Source organism: Mastigoproctus giganteus, chromosome 13 (assembly GCF_048544385.1).
Source record: "Mastigoproctus giganteus isolate SK-2022 chromosome 13, ASM4854438v1, whole genome shotgun sequence".
NCBI lineage: Eukaryota > Metazoa > Arthropoda > Arachnida > Uropygi > Thelyphonidae > Mastigoproctus > Mastigoproctus giganteus.
Window position 1 is genome coordinate 14,056,765 of NC_143587.1, and position 20,598 is coordinate 14,077,362.

Below are 20,598 nucleotides of genomic sequence, written 5' to 3' on the forward strand. Positions count from 1 at the left end.
GCCATTTGTAACTGTCTGTATTTTTGATATTTAAAGCTCCTTTATGGATTCAGTGCATGTGCCACTTACTATTTAGTGCAGATGAATGAATCCATCTGTAATGGAATTAGGAGATGTTGATCATTTGTAAATAAGAATGAGATTTTTAGTGGAAACTAGATTCCTATCCCTATGAAAGAATATTTCTTTTACAGATGTCACTTGTGATTTTAGTTTAGAACAAATTTCTTCTTTGGAAATTTCAAAGAGATCTCATTCTGAGATCACACTACAGGAAGAATTTAGTGTCTTATTGGGGAAAGAGGGATATTGTAATCAGACTGCTCCCAATATAGATTGGCTCAGAGAAGCTGTTTTTGATTGCTTACAACTTTTGGTTTCTGGTAAAATTTCACCAGACTGTAGCTGTTTAACCAATTTAGGGGAACCTGCAGGGGAACCCTTTCTAAACCCTTCTAGATAAAGAAGGGTAACATTTTATTAGGAATTGGTGTGGTCTTTATTTCTTCTGTTCTGAACCTTTTTACTGTGGTGGTAGTATTGACTTCATTATTATGTGACATGGATGATGTTAGGCTTTCAGAAGAAGAGATTATCAGCCATGAGTTGTTTTTATTGGTTCAAGTCTTGGTTTCCTGCCTACTAATAGCAAGCAAGCAATGAATATGCTCAGGAGTAGAATGTCAGGGCTATCCAGCCTTTCTTTGCCAGCCTCAATTTACTCCTCAAACCATGAGAGTACGGGCATGGCATCACATGGTTGAGCCATGCAGGCAAACTGACTAGCTGATTGATCCTGTGTGAGCTATCCCAGGCCCACCTATCTTGTTAAAGTAGGGACCAAAGATGTGTTGAAGCTGTGGATGTTGTTGGATTTCACTGATGCTAACATTGACGATCAATGGCATTACTGGGAGGCCCCCCCGCCATGTACACGTGGTGCCTACATTAGGGGGAACATTTTTGCTAGCACAATCTTTAAAAGATGGCTCGAAGAGTTCAGCCATTTGTATAAGGTAGAAAATGATAGTTTCTCACCTTAAAGAAAATATGATTAAGTTAACTTTAGATAAGCTTTTTAACTAATCATTTTTCAACACTACATGCTCTTATGATTTTACTTATTAAGTACTGTATGTATTTTTTCATGATTTTATTCAATGTATGTTAAGTATAGGTAAAGAGGCCTGTTCACTCTGGATTCATTATGGTAAGTTATTATTTAGCACAGAGTGTAACGGAAGATAAAATAAAATAAATGACAAGTTTAATGTTAAATTGCAAAATACAATATGTTTAAATACATATAGAACAAAAAGCTTTCAGTTATTATGGTAACCTTCATCAGTCAAACTGGCAGTTTAGGAACGTAGAACATAAGGGCGTGTAGTGCTAGTTGTGCACAGTAAACTGTGTGATGTAATAGTTAACTGTTTGAAGCCTGTGGTTGTGACTTATGCAAACGTTGCCAATGTTTGTCAGTCATGAGGATGGTTGCTTCAATAATAGTGTGGACACGAGATCCACTGCTTCTGTTGACTGAAGTATTAGAGCACGTGATGTGCAACGACTCCAACCAGTGACGCTGTCGGTAATGGCGGGACTGATCGATAACCATGACATCGTGGTGTGGGTCAATGTCGTGTCGGGTTGACCAGAAGTGCTTAGCAATGGCCGAGTGTTCTATATCTGCTAAGTGGATGGCTCTTTCGTGTGCTGAGATATGTTTGCTGAGCCTTCTCCCAGTTTCTCCGATGTAGCAGCCAGTGCTGCCATGTCAAGAAATGCAGTAGACTAGTCCACTTTGAGGTAAGGTGGGAACCGGTGTTTTCACTCTAGAGATGAGGTATTGCAATTTCCTGCACGGGAGCTGTACGCACTTTATCCCACGAGATTTCAGGACTCTAGAAACCTGCTGTATGCCCCTCCATAGCCAGGTGGGAAGGAGCAGCAGTACGTAGCACACACTTCTTGATTAGACCGAGGTTCGAGCCAGTCGCCACCAAATATGGAGGATGTGGAAAGGTCAGGGAATGACCACCGCATATCCCGGAGCAATATGGCCTTAGTTGCTAATGCTCCTAAAAACCAACCAAACAAACAACAACAAACCTGCTGTGATAGGTTTGGATAGTATGGGATAAAGGCGCTCACGATGGTGAAGTCATTATCTTGAATGTGTCTGTTGGTCGTTACATGGTCATGTGCCTACAGGTCACACCTGTATAGGGTACTGGTGGGATAGCCACATCTTGCAAGATCTGTCTTGACCCTAGCAATCTCGGTGCACCTCTCATCTATAGAACTAGCGTGTGTCCAGGCATGAGTTAACAAGGTCTGCACAGTGCCAAGAAGATGGCTGCACATGTGTGCTGACTGATAGTTGGTAAATTGCCCAGCACACATTGGCTTGCGGTAGACTGTTGTATTCAAGTGCGTGCCCTCACTTCGGACAAAGGTGTCTAAGTATGGTAGGGTATTGTCCGACTCTAGTTCAATGGTGGATTTTATGAAAGGCGACAGAGAGTTGAGGTGGTCTAAGAGTTGCTTGCCCGAATCTCTGGGGATAACTACAAACACATCATCCATGTAGTGACACCAAAAGGCAATGGGATCTGGTACACTTGTAAATGCATGACCCTCCAATTCTTCCATCACAATGTTTTCTGTGCTCTGAACTAACCGGGGAACCCATGGCTGTGCCATGCACCTGTTGGTAAATGGAGTTGTTGAACATAATTGCGCCACCAGTTAAGTACAGTTTGAGGGTCTGGATGTTATCCAAGAGTTTCTTGGCACATGTGATGGTAAGCTTGACTGGGATGGAGGTAAAAAGGGACACTAGATCAAATGATGCCATAACTCATCTTCTGAGATGGATAGGGTTCGGATCCGTTTTATAAATTCACCACTGTTGGAAATGGTGTTGGCGGTCTTGCCAACTAGGGGAGAAAGAAGCCCCGAGACAAACTTCAACTCATAAATCGGTGAGCCACAACAGGAGACAATGGGTCTTAATGGTATACCTTCTTTGTGGACTTTCAGTAGCCCGTAGAATTGCGGAATCTGGCAGCCGGAGGCAACTATGTGTGGATTCTGTTATTTTCTCATGCTTAAACCAATTGTTGATGAGGATGTTTACTTTTGACTCCCACCATTTCAAGACTTTGATGGGAGAAACAGTTAAGGGTTGGTAGACAGAAATGTCCTGTAGGAGCAACAGGGCTTAATCTCGTAATCTGTACGATTCAATATGACTGTTTGATGCCCTTTATCTGCTGAAAGGATGATGATGATTGAATCTTGTTTCAATGCTTTAAGGGCAGAGATTTGTTTGTGGTTGAGATTGGAAGAAGCAGGGTGAGCATGATGTAAAATTTCTGCAGTTTTCAGGTGAACTGTGTTTGCCACTTTCTCAGGGAAATGTGTTCAAGACCTTCTACACCTAAAGCAATATCAGTGATTGATGAGCTTTAGGGAAGAACAGCAAACTTCATTCCAACATCACCAGATTTACATGTTCTGTAGATAACTGCTTGTCGCTCAAATTCAAGCCCCACCGAGTTATGAGTTGGTGTTGATGACGAGAGAGGTAGCAGTAGTAAAAGGCAAAGGAATGGGTTTTAATTTCAGAAAAGGAAATTACGATGCCTTAAGATACTACATGGCCTCTATTAACTGGGTAGATATCGCACTGAGAATGAATACAATTGAACTGTGGTATCCTTTTAAAACATTAATCACAGTTGCCTTGAATGCGTATATACCATTAAAAAAATACTCCACGAGAAGGGTTTCAAGTTGGTTGAATAGTGAAGTTGCCACATTACTTGAGCAGAAAAAGGTGGCATGGAAAGGTTACAGAGCAATAAAAAGTACTGAAGCCTATAACAGCTACAAGGTGATCTGTAATAGAGCCACAGAAAAGGTTCGACAGGCAAAGGCAGTTTATGAGAAATCACTAGCAAACACAGCAAAGAGGGAGGATAAAGAATTCTTCACGTATATAAATGCCAAGAAGAGCAGGACAAACCAGATCGGACCTTTACGTAAGGGAAAGGGGATAGTAATAAATACACCAGCTGCCGTTGCAGATGAACTCAACAGTTATTTTGCATCGATATTTACAAATGAAAAGCCTTTTGTGGCAATGGGAAATTGTGGGAGCGAAGTTAAAAAATATGTAATTAATGATATTGAAATTTTGCAAGATTATTTAATGAAAAAACTTTCGAGCCTACAGACCAGTAAGGCTCCTGGAGTTGATGGAATATACCCTATAATCTGAAGAGAAGCGGCAAGCGAGTGCATTGAACCATTGAGGCTAATTATGTGAGCATCACTAGACTCTGGGGAGATTCCCTTGGATTGGAAAAGTGCAAATGTATCTCCCATACATAAGGGAGGCTCTAAAAGTGAAGTTGGAAATTATCGACCTGTCAGTCTGACTTCAGTAGTAGGGAAAATCATGGAGGCAATGATCAAGGGTGGAATTCAGGATCATTTGGATCGAATTGAAATTCTCAAGGATACTCAGCATGGTTTTGTAAAGGGAAAATCATGTTTAACAAATCTGGTTCGCTATTTCGAAAGGGTCACTCACGAGCTGGATTTAGGGAATAATTTCGACATTGTTTATTTAGATTTCAGCAAAGCTTTTGACTCAGTCCCACATGAGTGGTTGCTTTATAAGCTGGAACAGGTTGGAATCCCTGGGAAAATCCTTAGATGGATAGAAGGATGGCTTCAGGGCAGGAGGCAGAGGGTTGTGATAAATGGCTATTCCTCAGATTGGGTTGATGTAAGAAGTGGGGGTACCTCAAGGATCAGTATTAGGACCACTGTTGTTTTTAATTTTCATAAACGACATTGATGAAGGGATAGAGGGCGTGATGTCTAAATTTGCAGATGATGTTAAAATTGGTAGAGTAGTTAATGATCACTGTCAAGCTGAGCTTCTTCAGAGAGACCTAGATAGACTTCAGGAATGGTCAGAAAAATGGCAGCTATGCTTTAATCCAACAAAGTGTAAGGTATTACACCTGGGAAACAGTAATCCCAAAAAAACTTATTCGCTTGGTGGAGTTCAACTAAACCCAGTACTGGAGGAAAGGGACTTGGGTGTTATGATATGGTCAGACATGAAATTCTCTGAGCATTGTAAACAGGTTGCAAGGAAGGCCCATGGTGTCCTATCGATGATCTATCGAACTTTTGCAAGTAGAGATAGGGACGTGATAACCCCATTATATAAGGCCTATGTTAGACCACTCTTGGAATACTGTGTTCAAGTATGGAGACCGCACCTAAAGAAAGACATCGAGCTTCTTGAAAGGGTGCAAAGACGGGTAACTCGCCTGGTGAGATCGGCAAAAGGGCATCCTTATGAAGAAAGACTTCGAATATGTGGGTTGCAGAGTTTGGAAACTAGACATCTTAGAGGAGATTTGATTGAGGTGTTTAAGGCTCTGAGAGGCATCAGTAAAATGAATGAGGACAAAATTTTCAAGATTATAAATGATGCTAGAACTAGGGGACATAAATTCAAGTTACAGGGGAAATGTTTAGATTGGACTGCAGGAAGTTTTATTTTAGCCAGCAAGTTATAAATTACTGGAATAAGTTGCCTTCATGGGTGGTAGAGGCCGACAGTTTGGGGAAATTCAAAGGTTATCTGGATAGTACTTTCGGGTAAGGGAAGCGCATAGGATGATAGGTTTAATTTCCTTTTTATTTATATTTTATTTTATTATTATTTTTTTTATTTATTAATTATTATTATTTAGTTATTTATTTTTTGTTTTTATCATTGTTTTGTTCGGATTTTTTTTTGGCTGGTGCAGCATAAGCCATAGGCTTTCTTGCACCATGCGGCCGTTACTAATACTAATTTGTCTCTGGGCTCCTTTCTCCCCTAGTAGGCAAGACCACTAGGGGAGAAACCCTTTTCCAACAGTGGTGAATTTATAGAATAGATCTGAACCCTATTCATCTCAGAAGATCAAATCATGGCATCATTTGATGTAGTGTCCCTTTTTACCTACATCCCAGTCGAGCTTGCTATCACACATGCCAAGAAACGTTTGGATAGCGACAACACCCTTGGCAGCAGGACCAAACTAACATCAGATGATATTTCCACCAACCTCAGACTGTGCTTAACTGGTGGTGCAATTATGGTCAACGACTTCATTTACCAACAGGTGCATGGCACAGCCATGGGTTCCCCGGTTAGTTCGGTCACGGCAAACATCTCAATGGAAGAATTGGAGGGTTGTGCATTTATGAGTGTACAAGATCCCATTGCCTTTTGGTGTCGCTACATGGATGATGTGTTTGTAGCTATCCCCAGAGATTCGGGCGACTTACTCTTAGACCACCTCAACTCTGTCACCTTTCATAAAATTATTCATCATTGAACTAGAGTCAGATAATACCCTACCATATTTTGACACCCTTGTCCGACATGAGGGCACTTGCTTGAAGACAACAGTCTGCCGCAAGCCAGTGTGTGCTAGCCAATTTTCCAACTATTGGTCAGCACACACGCAGCCATCTTCTTGGCACTGCGTGGACCTTGTTAACTCGTGCCTGGACCCGCTCTAGTTCTATAGATGAGAGGTGCACCAAGATTGCTAGGGTCAAGACGGATCTTGCGAGGTGTGGCTATCCTATCAGTACCATGTAACGACCAATAGGAACATTCAAGGTAATAACTTCACCGTGAGTGCCTTTATCCCATACTACCTGAACCTGTCACAGCAGGTTTCAAGGGTCCTGAAATTTCATGGGATAAAGTGAGTACAGCTCCCGGGCAGGAAATTGCGATCCCTCATCTCTAGAGTGAAAACACTTGTTCCCACCTTACTACAAAGTGGACTAGTCTACTGCATTTCTTGCTGTGATTGCACTTGCTGCTACATCGGAGAAACTGGGAGAAGGCTCGGCAAACATATCTCAGCACACGAAAGAGCCATCCCCTTAGCGGATATAGAACACGCGGCCATTGCTGAGCACTTCTGGTCAACCCGACACGACATTGACCCACACCGTGATGTGGGTCAATGTCAATGGCAGGACCGATCGATAACATGGTTATCGATCGGTCCTGCCATTACCGACGGCGTGCCTGGTTGGAGTCATTGCACATCACGTGCTCTATACTTCAGTCAACAGAAGCAATAGATCTCGTGTCTACACTATTATTGAAGCAACCATCCTCACGACTGACAAACGGCAATGTTCACATGCATCACAACCACAGGCTTCAACATCAAACAGTTAACTGTTAATCTACTGGCCCTACATGCCCTTATGTTCTAAGTTCCTAACCTGTCAGTTTGACTGATGAAGGTTACCATAATAACCGAAAGCTTTTTATACTGTATGTATTTAACATATTGTGTTTTATAATTTAACATTAAACTTGTTATTTTTTTTATTTTATTTTGTCTTCTGTTTCACTCTGTGCTACATAATAACTTACCATAGTAATAATTTTTAAAATTAATGTATTGTAAAAAAAAAAAAAAAAAAAATTCCTGATAATTGAATCAACTTGGTGAATAAATTTTCAGTTTCCCAATGTGATTCTAATAGCAGAAATACACTGATTGTATATAATTTATTTTGTTCAAAAGTGGCCAGTAAGATTTTTATTTTTGGGGGCATTAGGATGAAGAATTTCAATATCCCACCTTAAATATCTTATTCTGTGAACTTCACAGAATAAGATATTTAAGGCAGTGAAGTTAATGCATTCTGTTTAGCTATCAGATATTGAAACTATACAGATATATATTCATTTGTTAGTATCGTTGGAAATCATTTCTTTGGTATTCTTAGGTTTTCATAACTGGAGTAATTTTTTATGACTTTATTAAAATTCTTTTTATATTTGTAGTTAGATAATATTGATAAAAGGTGTGAGGAGGATGTTACTAAGGAAGATGAGGAGGTTTGTTCTGAATATAAATCTGGAATAGTTGCCAGAAGGTCCTTAAAAAATCTTGGATTACCACCAAATGGTAAGTATATGTTTGCTTTTTTTTATATACCCTTTCCTTGAATTTAAGTTTGTATAATATATTAAACATATGTTGTTGTCAGAGTTGGTTAAATGGATATAGTTACAAGTTTATTTTTTTAGTAGAGGTTCAAACCTTTTTTCCCCTTCATTTACATTGTGATCACTGCTAGGTGACACTGATCATAATGTATGAATGTGAGATTTACTTAAAATGTAACTACTGTCAGAGGCAAGAGAAAGAGCTTTTGTTTTTGTAAAGGTGACTAATGGTGTCACTGTGTTTAAATTCTGTGCAGTGGGACCAATTGATGAGATTACCAACAGCAAATTCTAAATGGGAAGCATTCATATAACAATTAAGAGATACAATTCAAGGCATAGTCCTAAATGGCTGTCAGATGAACTGATGGAATTTGTAGCAGCGAAGAAAAATACATGGAATGCATATAAATTGTCCGTTGATACAGATGCCCACTATAGATGTAAACTTGTCTGCAGTCAAGTCAAAAAGAATGTTAGGCAAGCTAAGCGGATTACAAGAAGTCTCTGGTAAAGATTGCAAAGATTTTACTTATGTTATTTGCGATTCAACCTCTTTCTTTTACCAATAACATAAGTAAAGACTTTACTCATGTTATTGGTAAAAGAAAGAGGTTGAATCACATTGGTTCATATCTAGTGGATTATTTGTTGATGATCCTTATCAGGTTGTGGACAAACTGAATTGACATTTTGTATCTGCATTCACACATGAGGAATTTTTTAGGAATGGGGATGCCATAATTGAGTCAAATTCTAGGTGGGTGTATGAGATCTATCCAGTTATATTAAAGGAGGCAGCAAAAAAGGCAAGCAAATCTTTTTAGCTGTGATTATGAGGACATCTCTGGATTCAGAGGAAGTCCCTGTGACTGCAGATTTGAAATGTATCCCCAATTCACTCATGAGTAATTGCAGATCTGCTAGCTTAACTTCTCTTCCAGGTAAAAAACAAGTTACTGGTTAAAGTCAATGCAGTATCATCTAAACAGGAATGCTGTTATACATCAGTCATGGGTGTGTTAAGAGGGCAGTCTTGTCTTACCAATCTGATTGAATACTGGGATGCAGTAAAAAAGGAACTGGATGTGAAAATAATTTTGACATCATGTACTTTCACAAAACATTTGATACTGTTGCACATAAAAGATTGCTGTACAAATTGGAGCAGTGTGGTATTACTGCTATAGATAAAGGGATGGTTGAGTGGGAGAAGACAGAGTGGTTGTAAAGCTTTTTTGTGGACTAATGTCATTAATGGAGTCCCCCCCACCAGGTTCAGTACTTGAACCATTGTTTTCTATATTTATTAATGATATTAATATCAATGGTCAGACCGCACCTAGAGTACTGTATACAGGTCTGGAGGCCTCATTTCAAGAAGGATGTAGAGATGCTGGAATGAGTACAGAGAAGGGCAACAAGATTAGTGAATGGAACAAAGGGGTGCTCTTACGAAGAAAGGCTTACGTTTTGCAAATTACAGTGTCTGGAGACTAGGCACCGGCGAGGTGATCTGATAGCGTTGTATAAAGCCTTGAATGGTTTGAGCATGCTCAGTGCTGATGGGATTCTTCCTCTTGCTCAGAATAATCACCTGAGAGGGCATAAATTCAAATTGAGGAAAGACAGATGTAGGATAGATGTGAGGAAATTTGCCTTTAGCCAGTGGGCGGTTGGTTGCTGGAATAGACTTCCATCCCTTGTCGTGGAAGTTGATAGCCTAAATAAGTTTGAGGCTCAGCTGGACAGGTATTTCGAACGAACAGAGGGGTGAAGTGGAAGTGGTTATTTTTTATTTATTTATTTATTTATTTATTTATTTATTTATTTTTTTGGCTGATGCTGCATAAGCTTTCTTTCTTGAATCAAATGCCTCTACTAATGCTAATATTCATGAAAGCATATGAGGCTTGATGTCGAAGTTTGCAGGTGATACAAAGGAGGTTGGCTGATTAGTTAATCACAGTAATAGGATATGCTACTGCAACAACGTCTAGACAAATTAAGTTGATTTGTTGAGAATTGGCAATTGAGTTAACAAATATGAGGTACTGCATATGGGGAGCACAGATTAACATATCAGCTATGTGGTACCATGCTCAGGGCACTGGAGAATAAAAAAGACCTGGGGAAAATTGTGCAGTCAGATATGAAGTTCTCTGAATAGTATAGACAGTCTTCCAGGACAGCTTGTCAATGATATATAGCAATACCCTGCATAGCACTGATAATTGGTACCAAAACTATTATATGTTATGTGAAATCATGCTGATTGAGGTATAATTATAATGGAATTTGGTTGAATGAATACCAGAGAAACAGTCTATAAACAAATTATAATAAATCTATAAACAATTTGCACTTCATAGCCAATTAAAAGGATTTGAAATAAAAAAATATTGAAAAATTTTATTAATGAAAAAGTAACATCATGAGAGATGAGAAAAAAGCTTTATTGTTTATTTACATATTTCAGTAATGAAGTCTGAAGTAATTTCTTCTTTTTCTCGGCACCTTTTACAAGTCTTTGTAGCATCGAATTCCATTTGTAAAATTTGCCATATCTTGATGCTACGTTCAACATTTGGATATCCATTCATAATTGCCTCGCAGGCCATGTTAACCCCCAAAAAACTTTCTACAATTCTTCTGTTGAAAATTCTTTTGGTGTCACTTCAGTGTTATCCACTTTGGAATTGTTTTCCTCTTCTTCATATGCAGTTTGCTTGTCAATTTCAAAGAGAACTGTGTCATCTGAGTCATTTGCATGTGAATCAATGCAGTCAATGTACAGTGGCAGTGTCCAAGGTTTCGAATTCTAAGTCTTTTCCGATCTTCACAATGTCTTCGGCTATTGTCTGAAATTGCAATTCAAAACAAGTGATATCATTTGCAAAATGATATCACTTGTTTGGAACTTGTCATCGTGAGAGAACGTGTCTGACTTTGCTCCTCATTTAATGTGATATTATGCAGTGCTGTGGTTAAATAATGCAGTAAGTTTCATATCAATCGACTCAGAATCAAGTTATCTGTATGGATCTCTCGCCGAATCAGTTGTGGAAGTTCGCGGTAAATAAAAATTTGATTTTTGTATTAATCTTTCCATATAACTATCCAGTCTGCTACATGTGGCATTGTTTCCCCTCCTGCTTAATTCCTACTCAGGGTCGTGTGTGAGCTGTTTAATGCTGCGTGGTGCCACTTCTTGAAAGTCACAAGAGCTCAGACCATTTCACCTACCAAGGTTACTGTTCAGCTGTGACTAATTCTTAGTTCAATCACAAATCTGCATACTCAATATGAGGAATCCAGCGAAAAGCTCGTTGGTCAATTCCACTGTAAACGTGCCCAAGCACAGATCTGCTGATCCACCTGGGGACATGTAATTCTAATGAAGTGAAGAAAACTATTTCCTGTCATCCAAATGCAATGGCATCACAGAATAGTCCCGTCACTCAATGGACAGCAAATTGTACTAAACGAATGAGTAAAACGAAATTGTACAAAACGAATGAGTAAGCCTAAAAAGGCCCAATGGCAGGACATCGGTGAAAAGCAAGATTCTTCCCTCCCTGCTCCCAAATGATAAACTTCCTACTATCAGCCATACTGATCTGATCGGATTACCATCAAAACTGCGTGCATCCCACCTAACAGACCTGGCGGCGATGTGCAAAGAGATCGCCTTATTGAAAAAACATGTACTTGAAAAGGAATTTACGCAACTGATTCAGACAGTTCAGGATGATGATAGGAGAAAACACACGGCTTCACCTGAGCAAGCTGCAGGCAAACTCTATGAAGTCCTCTGTAGAATTGAAAGCACTCTACAGGAAACTCTTAGAAGGCAACCTACCAGCAATAACGTCAATCCAGCCAAGAAATTAAATATAGCCACTCAGACAGAATCCACCAGGTTGGGACGAGTACCTGGCACTTCTGTCATGGAGATCTCCATTAATCCCAACAGGGCTTCCTGTGTAAATGAAAGAGCCCTAGAATCACTCCTTAATGAAACAGAATACTGTAAATTTTTGAAGTCCTTAGAGAAAAGACACCAAATTGATAAAGCAATGATGGATCTGATTGACACACAGCTGCGTGAAGCATTAGATTATGTCTATTCTCTGGATAAAAATCATAATTCTTCGCAACTGTAGAGAGTAAATAAAAACTCCTGTTCAAAGGGAATCTGTGATTGCCCTCCACATAATAGGAAACCTGATTGAGTCAGTGCACCCCACATGCAGTCAATAATGGCTTTCCCTACCAGGGCTTCTCCTGTTTCTTGTACTAGGCAGCCTTCTGCTACAGCCAAACATCCGGATGCTCTTTTGATATGACGACCTTCTACGATCGATTCTTCCCAGACCAGAAGAATTGATGGAAGTGCTGCTCCCTCTGGCCAGCCTTGTCCTACTGAGGCATTACCTAGCCTTATGCCTCTGAAGGAGCTCTTCCGTGGCACCTGGGCTCAAATCACAGCACTTCCTCCTCATCCTAACTGCTCCAACTTGTAAAACAGTCTTTACAAATTGTGGAACAGCATCAGAAGCTTTTCTGAAATCTAAATATATGATGTCAAAATTAATTTTTTATATCCAGTTTTTTTTCACCACTGTCATATTATTCAGACAAAATTGTCCTTTACTTGCAGATAATTCACCAGTTACTTGTCATAGTTCGATTTTTATGTGCAACAATATTTACAATGGATTAACATAGTTATTGTTACAAGTAGTGGGTAATTGAATATCGCTGTACATTCTAGTATATTCGTAAATGAACTGCATCACCAGGTGGTTGATGATAGTATTTACTGACAAATTATATAACAACATTGGTCTCATTATCATTTGTGAATTGATATAGGAGGATAATGGTGGTTTTTATGTAACTTTTAAATAAAAAAACTCTTCACAAAAGATTATTGGATTTTATGTAAATGTTTTGCTTTATGATAGAAATTTTACTTTCATTGTATTTTGTGTATCTCTGCTGTTAATGCTATTTGTTTATTTAACAGTTTTGTTATTTTATTTTTTAAGGGTTGGAGAATATTATAGAGAGTGATGATGCAAGTGCTTTAATTTCTCCAAGTGCTGAAGACCAGGTAAAATAAGAACACAGTTAATTTTGAGTTAAGAAAAAAAAAAAAAAAAGGTTTTGTAAGTGATCTGCACTATGTCTCAAATAGTCTTGATTTAAAAATAAATCTTTCAGAAATAAAAATGGTTTGAGTATTATATTAATACAGGCTGAAGTTATTATTCACACTTAGTGCCAGAAAAATTATTCTATCCTAAAAGTAGTTAATGAAAGAACTGACAAATATTTGTATGTCAGCATTTTATCATTAGCATTAGTAAAGGCACATGATGCAAGAAAGCAAGCTTATAGCATCAGCCAAAAAAAAAAAAAAAAACACACCCTTCTCATTTCACCCACCCACTCGCTCCAGATGTATGTCTAATTCTGCCTTGAATCTATTTAAGCTATCATCTTCTACAATGACAGATGGAAGTTTGTTCCAGCAATCAACCACCTGCTGGTTAAAAGCAAACTTCCGCACATCTATCCTACAACTGTCTTTCCTAATTTTGAATTTATGCCCTCTCAGGTGATTATTCTGAGCAAGAGAAAGAATCCCATCAGCATTGAACATGCTCAAACCATTCAAGGCTTTATACACCTCAATCAAATCACTTCGCAGGTGCCTAGTCTCCAAACACTGTAATTTGCAAAACTGTAAAGGCAAAACTTACCTTTCTTCGTAAGAGCAATCCTTTGTTCCATTCACTAATTTTGTTGCTCCCTTCTCTGTACACATTCCAGCAGTTCTACATCCTTCTTAAAATGAGGCCTCCAGACTTGTATACAGTACTCAAGGTGTGTCTTGATCATTGCCTTATACAAGGGGATAATCACCTCCTTATCCTTATTAGAAAAATTTCTGTATATCATTGACACCATGAGCTACTCCTGCAAAATGTCTGCACTGCTCAGAAAATTTCATATCTGCCTGCACAATTACCCCCAAGGTCCTTTTCATTCTCTACCAATGTCAGTGTAGTACCACAGAGTTGATACATTACTCTGGGGTTACTGCTTCCCATATGCAGTACTTTATATTTGTCAATGTAAATTTTTAAGCTTTCGCTATTCTTTTCTAATTTGTCAATGTTAAACTTCAGTTGCCACCTCTCAGCTCATCTGCTAAACTTTTCTAGATCCTGTTGCAGCAGCATAAGGTGCCTCCATAGCCAGGTGGGTAGGAGCAGCAGTGTGTAGCACACGCTTCTTGACTAAACCGGGGTTCGGGTCCGTGCCCACCAAATACGTAGGATGCGGAAAGGTTAGGGAATGACCACTGCATATCCCCAAAGCAATATGGCCTTAGTTGCTAATGCTCCTAACAAAAAAAAAAAAAAAAAAAAAACCAAAAGCAACAGCATACTGTCATTAGTGACAGTATGCTGCTGTATCATCTGCAAACTTAGACATTAAGCCTGATATACCTTCATCAGTATCATTAATAAATATCGAAAACAACAATGGACCCAACACTGAAGTCTGGGGGAACTCCACTAATAACTTTAGTCCACAAAGAGCAGTGTCCATTGATTACAACTCTGTCTTCTCCTGCTTAACCTTCTTAAGTGGGAGATATCCATAGCAGCAATTTGCCTCCAATGCCACACTGCTCCAATTTGTGCAGCAGTCTTTATTATTACTATTATTATTGGCCATATGGTGCAAGAAAGCCTGAGGCTTATGCTGCAACGGCAAAAAAAAATTTCTGGAATACCCTGAGAGAGAGAGAGAGAGAGAGAGAGAGAGAGAGAGAGAGAGAGAGAGAGAGAGAGAGAGAAAAGAGTAGCAGGGAATCACCAAGAAAGAGAAGAATGATAATATCCAACTCGGGACCCTGTGTGTGCCAAGCCCATCATCACCAGATGTGAACAATGTGCAACAGTATCAAAAGCCTTTCTAAGATCCAAATACAGTCAATTGTCGTATAGCACGATAGTTGTGTTCCTAGAAACCCTCGTGCAATGCAAAATCGTGCAATATAAACAACAGGCCCTATGGGCAAAATAGGGTTAGGTGCCGACCACCCAAGATTGAACACACATTTGTAACCAAAACATTACCAAACACAATAAATAATCATAATAAATTATGTAAGTATTTTATTACGACTATTACTTAATAAAATATTGCTAATGCTTTTTTATCGTAAGCAAACTTGTTTTTTGTTTGATTTTCTATCCAAACAGTTGACAGCCGTTACATCTCTTCCAATTCTTTGTGTCTTAATCTAACGGATTTTAATTACACTTTAAGTTGTTACTGCTATGAAAGTTGTTTTTATTTTCTCTGCCTTCTTTGTAATTCTCAGCGTTGCCTCATTTAGGTCTGTAGCACGTGCAATATCATGGTCTTTCATTTCGCTCAAAGCGTTTCACAGTTTCATATTTTTTCGCTATCGACAGTGGCGGACTAGCCATAAGCCTTACCGGAGAAACGCCGGTGGGCCAGAGGCCGGTGTGATTTTGGCCATAAACCGTAGTATGAGGCCACTATAAATTTTCCGGGGTAAGAATTTTTGATCCAGTCTGCCTCTGTTTATCGATATTGCTCCTTTTTTTTCCTCTCTGAATCTGCAGTGTCTTCACCAGGACGCTTTCTTTTCACACCTTAACTCATTTTTAGGGAATAAAGCACATTTACAAAACGAGGAGGCATTTGAAACACATAAAAAAAGCTGCGCGCGTGTAGCAACTGAATAAACAACACCATAAAGGCAGAGATACACTATTAACACCTAACATTTTACTAAAGCACATTTCTAGTGGTTACTACCATAAAAAATAAAAACAATTTCCAGTTGTGTTTCTGGTAGTGGAATCTGTTATAAACTGATAGTAAACTCGATCTAATTGCATTTGCGATTATACCGATAGCTGGAATTGTGTTGGTTTTTACGTTATTATGGTGAAATGTGTTTCCCCTTTATTGATATAAAACACATAAATACATTTTCGGAATCTTCTCTTCATTCCTGTCGTGTTGCGTTCAGTTGGGGTGATTCCGCATTCGACTGCCATTTCTTGTAAACACAAAGGCGAATCGTGCATAAGCAAATTCGGTTCATGTTATATAAGATATCGTTCCCCTATTTATAAATCGTGTATGATCGAATTCGTGTAATGTAAACACGTGTTGTACGAGGACTGACTGTATATGATATCAAAATTATTCTTTGCATCCAGTTCTTTTGTGACTGCATCATAGCATTCAATCAAATTGTCTCAGACTGAGCTATAACTGAAGTCTTGTCTAACACACTGTGATCACTGCCACCTAGTGGTTCCTTTATCTGCAGGTTCTTAATGCATCAAGAATCACTACTGATAATCAGATCAAGAGTATTACTCCCTCTAGTTGCTCCCGAACATGCTACTGTAGAAAAAAATCATCCAATAAATCCACAAAAGCCTTGCTTGTGTGTGAGTGACCAACCCACAAATTCCAGTCAATCTCTGGGAAATTAAAATCCCCCATTATAAGACACTCTGATTTACTGGCCCACTGTATTTCTCTGTACAGTTTTTTATTACACTCATCAGAATCATTAGGCCTATAACACACTCATACTCTCAATTTTGCTTTCCCAGTACTTGTGTCACACCAAACTGACTTGACACTGCACTGTCCAGACATGTCGACTGGCTGTACTTCCATTTTATGTGTTTCTTAACTAATAGCATAACCCCTCCTCTCTTCCTATCATGTCTATCCTGCCTGTACACATTGTACTCCCCAAATTCCAGTTCTGCATTCCTTTTATCTGTGTGATACCACGTCTCTGATATCCCAATAATACATGCCTTTGATGTTTTCAACCAACACCTGAAATACATCAAATTTATTTACCAAACTCCTAGCATTGTTGTACACATAAGTATACATGCACCTTTAGCATTAGAAGAGGCATATGATGCAAGAAAGCAAGCTTACGCAGCCTCAGCCAAAAAAAAAAAAAAAAACCCCACTTCCATTTCACCCCTCCGTTCGTTCGAAATACCTGTCCAGCTGAGCCCTAAATTTATTTAGGCTATCAACTTCCACAATAAGGGATGGAAGTCTGTTCAACCAACCAACTACCTGCTGGCTATAGGCAAATTTCTGCACATCTATCCGACATCTGTCTTTCCTCAATTTGAATTTATGCCCTCTCAGGTGATTATTCTGAGTAAGAGGAAGAATCCCATCAGTATTGAGCGTGCTCAAACCATTCAAGGCTTTGTACACCTCTATCAGATCACCTCGGCGGTGCCTAATCTTCAGACACTGTAATTTGCAAAACTTAAGCATTTCTTCATAAGAGCAACCTTTTGTTCCATTCACTTATATTGTTGCCCTTCTCTGTACCTGTTCTAGCAGCTCTACATCCTTCTTGAAATGAGGCCTCCAGACCTGTATACAATACTCAAGGTGTGGCCTGACCATTGCCTTATACAAGGGATAATCACCTCCTTATCCCTACTAGAAAAATTGCTGTATATCATTGACAAGACACCATGAGCTACTCTTGTAGTCCCCTCTACACTGCTCAGAAAACATATCTGCGTACACAATTATCCGAAGGTAATTTTCATTCTGCCACTGTCAGTGTAATACCACAGAGTTGATACGTTACTCTGGGGTTACTGTTTCCCATATGTAGTACTTTGCATTTGTCAATGTTAAACTTCATTTTCCACCTCTCATCCCATCTGCTCAACCTTTCCAGATCCTATTGCAGCAGCAGCATACTGTCAGTAGTGTCGTTAACAACTCTGCCAACCTTTGTATCGTCTGCAGACTTGGACATTAAGCTTGATATACCATCATCAATATCATTTATAAATACAGAAAACAACAATGGACCCAACACTGAACCCCTGAGTTACTCCACTAATAACATTAGTCCACGATGAGCAGTGTCCATTGATTACCACTCTGTCTTCTCTCTCTCTCAACCATCCCTTTATCCATAGCAGCAATTTGCCTCCAATGCCACACTGCTCCAATTTGTGCAGCAGTCTTCCATGTGCAACAGTATCAGAAGCCTTTCAAAGATCCAAATATATAATATCAAAGTTATTCTCTGCATCCAGTTCTTTTGTGACTGCATCATAGTATCCAATCAAATTGGTCAGGCAAGATTTTCCTTTAAGTGCCTCCATAGCCAGGTGGGAAGGAGCAGCATTGCGTAGCACACGCTTCTTGATTAGACCAGGGTTTGAGCCCGTCACCACCAAATATGGAGGATGCGGAAAGGTCAGAGAATGACCACCGCATATCCCGGAGCAATATGGCCTTAGTTGCTAATGCTCCTAAAAACCAAATAACTAACAAACTTTCCTTTAACAAAACCATGCTGTGTCCGAGCTATTACTGAAGTCTTGTCTAGATGATCCTGCAGTGCTTCTTTAACCAGTGCTTCCATTAATTTTCCTGGAAGAGAAGTTAAACTCACAGGTCTATAACTACTTGTGTCAGCCTTTTGATCCTCCTTTGTGAATTGGAGTCACATTTGCACATCTCCAGTCTATGGGTACCTCCCCCGAGGCCAAAGAAGCTCTCATAATTATGGCTAAGGGTTTGCTTACTTCCTTTGCTGCCTACTTTAATATAACTGGATAGATCCCATCCACCCCAGGTGCCTTTTTTATATTTATTCTCAACAATTTCTTCTCCACTTTTCTCTCTATTATTACAAAATCATCTAGCTCACTGCCAGAGTTTACTTCACCTCTCGCATTCCCCTTCCCGAATCACTCCTCATGCTTGAATGTAAATAAAAATACCCGCTTAGTTTGTTAGCCACCTGAGCAGAATCATCAACAGATGAACCATCAATATTCAGTGGACAAATCTGATTCATCTCTCTCCGTTTAGAGTTTACATAGGTAAAGAAATCTTTTCTGTTTTTCTTTGCACCCTTTGCCAAGGATTTCTCATCTGTCTTTGCCTGCTTAATCTCCTTTGCGAGTTGGTTACAGACCAGCTTATATCTATCATAGGCTTCCATGTCACCCATTAATTTATATGTATCCCATGCATTTTTCTTCTCTGCCGTATGTCTCATTAGTTCATCTGCCATCCATTTAGGTATAAACCTTGAACAATATTTCTTAGTTGGTATGTAAAGCCTAGTAGCTTGCAAGATAAATTCTTTGAATGCGTTACATTTTGAATTTGCTGTTGGTAACATGGTCAGTTGATCCCACTGTACAGAATTTAAAAACTGTCTGAGACCACTGTTCTCACCTTTACGGAAGCAAAAACCCTTTCCTTTACCCCTGATGATAATTATATCTTTAAGTAAATCCCACATCAGTATACTGTGATCACTGCCACCTAGTGGTTCCTTTATCTGCAAATTCTTAATACACAAATAATCACTACTGGTAACCAGATCAAGAGTATTACCCACTCTGGTTGCCTCTCGAACATGCTGCTTCAGAAAACAATCATCCAATAAATCCACAAAAGTCTGACTAGTGTGTGTGAGTAACCCACAAGTTCCAATCAATATCTGGGAAGTCCTAGCTGGTATAGTAGAGGTAGTGAATTATACATTAGCATGTATGTTTGAATACCTTTTTTGGCATTGCCACTATGTTTGGTGTGGTTGTCAGTCGTGAGAAACTATTTTAAAGCTTTACCCTCAAAGTCAAAAGAATGTTGAAAAGAATCTCTTCATGAAGTTTGCCCTAATGTCAAAAGACATGACGTACTGCATGACAGAAGAGATGATGGAGTTTTGCATGCTCCAGAGACCAAGCATTGTTTTTCACTATATCAAGCCTCCATAAGCAAAGTAGTAGGCAGTTAATGGGAGTCATATACCACTTCTTACTGCTTAGTGACACAGAGAGTCATTTGTTTGTGTGACTCTCACACTTCAAACCCTGCTATGTTGGAACTTGGATCGGCATGTACAGCTTACTAGGCAAAGTGTTTTTAAACCTTACATATGGGGATAGATAACACGCTGGCATGAAGATGCAGGCGGAGGATTTATTGTGCAAAACAGCTGCACTCTGCCAAAATTTGATCCACTTGACTTGCATGTTGGATCTGAATATCATTTCCATCAGTGTTATGGATTTCCATGAGGCAGCCTTAGCTGTCATTTATTATGAAAGGCTCAGGAATTCTCCATTGCTAATATGCTGGAAATTTGCATTGCATTGTATTGTATTGAAAATCCGTATTATAAATGTGCTGGAAATGCAGTACTGCATGATCATTGATGCCCGAAGACTGTCATGGGGAATATTGGCTATGTGCATTATGATAATTTCCTTCGTGTCAGCCAAGGATAGAATATTGCCCTATAACCAGAAGTCACAAGGATGAAAGTCTAGAGGGAAATGGTTAAGCATTGGCAAAATATTGGGAAGTGATGTAGTTATCAGCAAAGGTGAGCCAGTACAATTTTACCAGCTGACACAATTTGTGGGGGG

The 20,598-nt window shown here is 39.2% G+C and overlaps 1 protein-coding gene across 1 annotated transcript in view; it reads left to right on the forward strand.

The window, feature by feature from the left end:
• The window catches only part of Nop17l (PIH1 domain-containing protein Nop17-like), a 158,967-nt gene that overhangs the window by 61,376 nt on the left and 76,993 nt on the right, over nucleotides 1-20,598 (forward strand). The window contains exons 3-4 of the mRNA XM_090387880.1: nucleotides 7,904-8,027; nucleotides 13,123-13,187. Of these exons, the coding sequence (XP_090244006.1) occupies nucleotides 7,904-8,027; nucleotides 13,123-13,187 (189 nt within the window). The remainder of the gene's footprint in view (nucleotides 1-7,903; nucleotides 8,028-13,122; nucleotides 13,188-20,598) is intronic.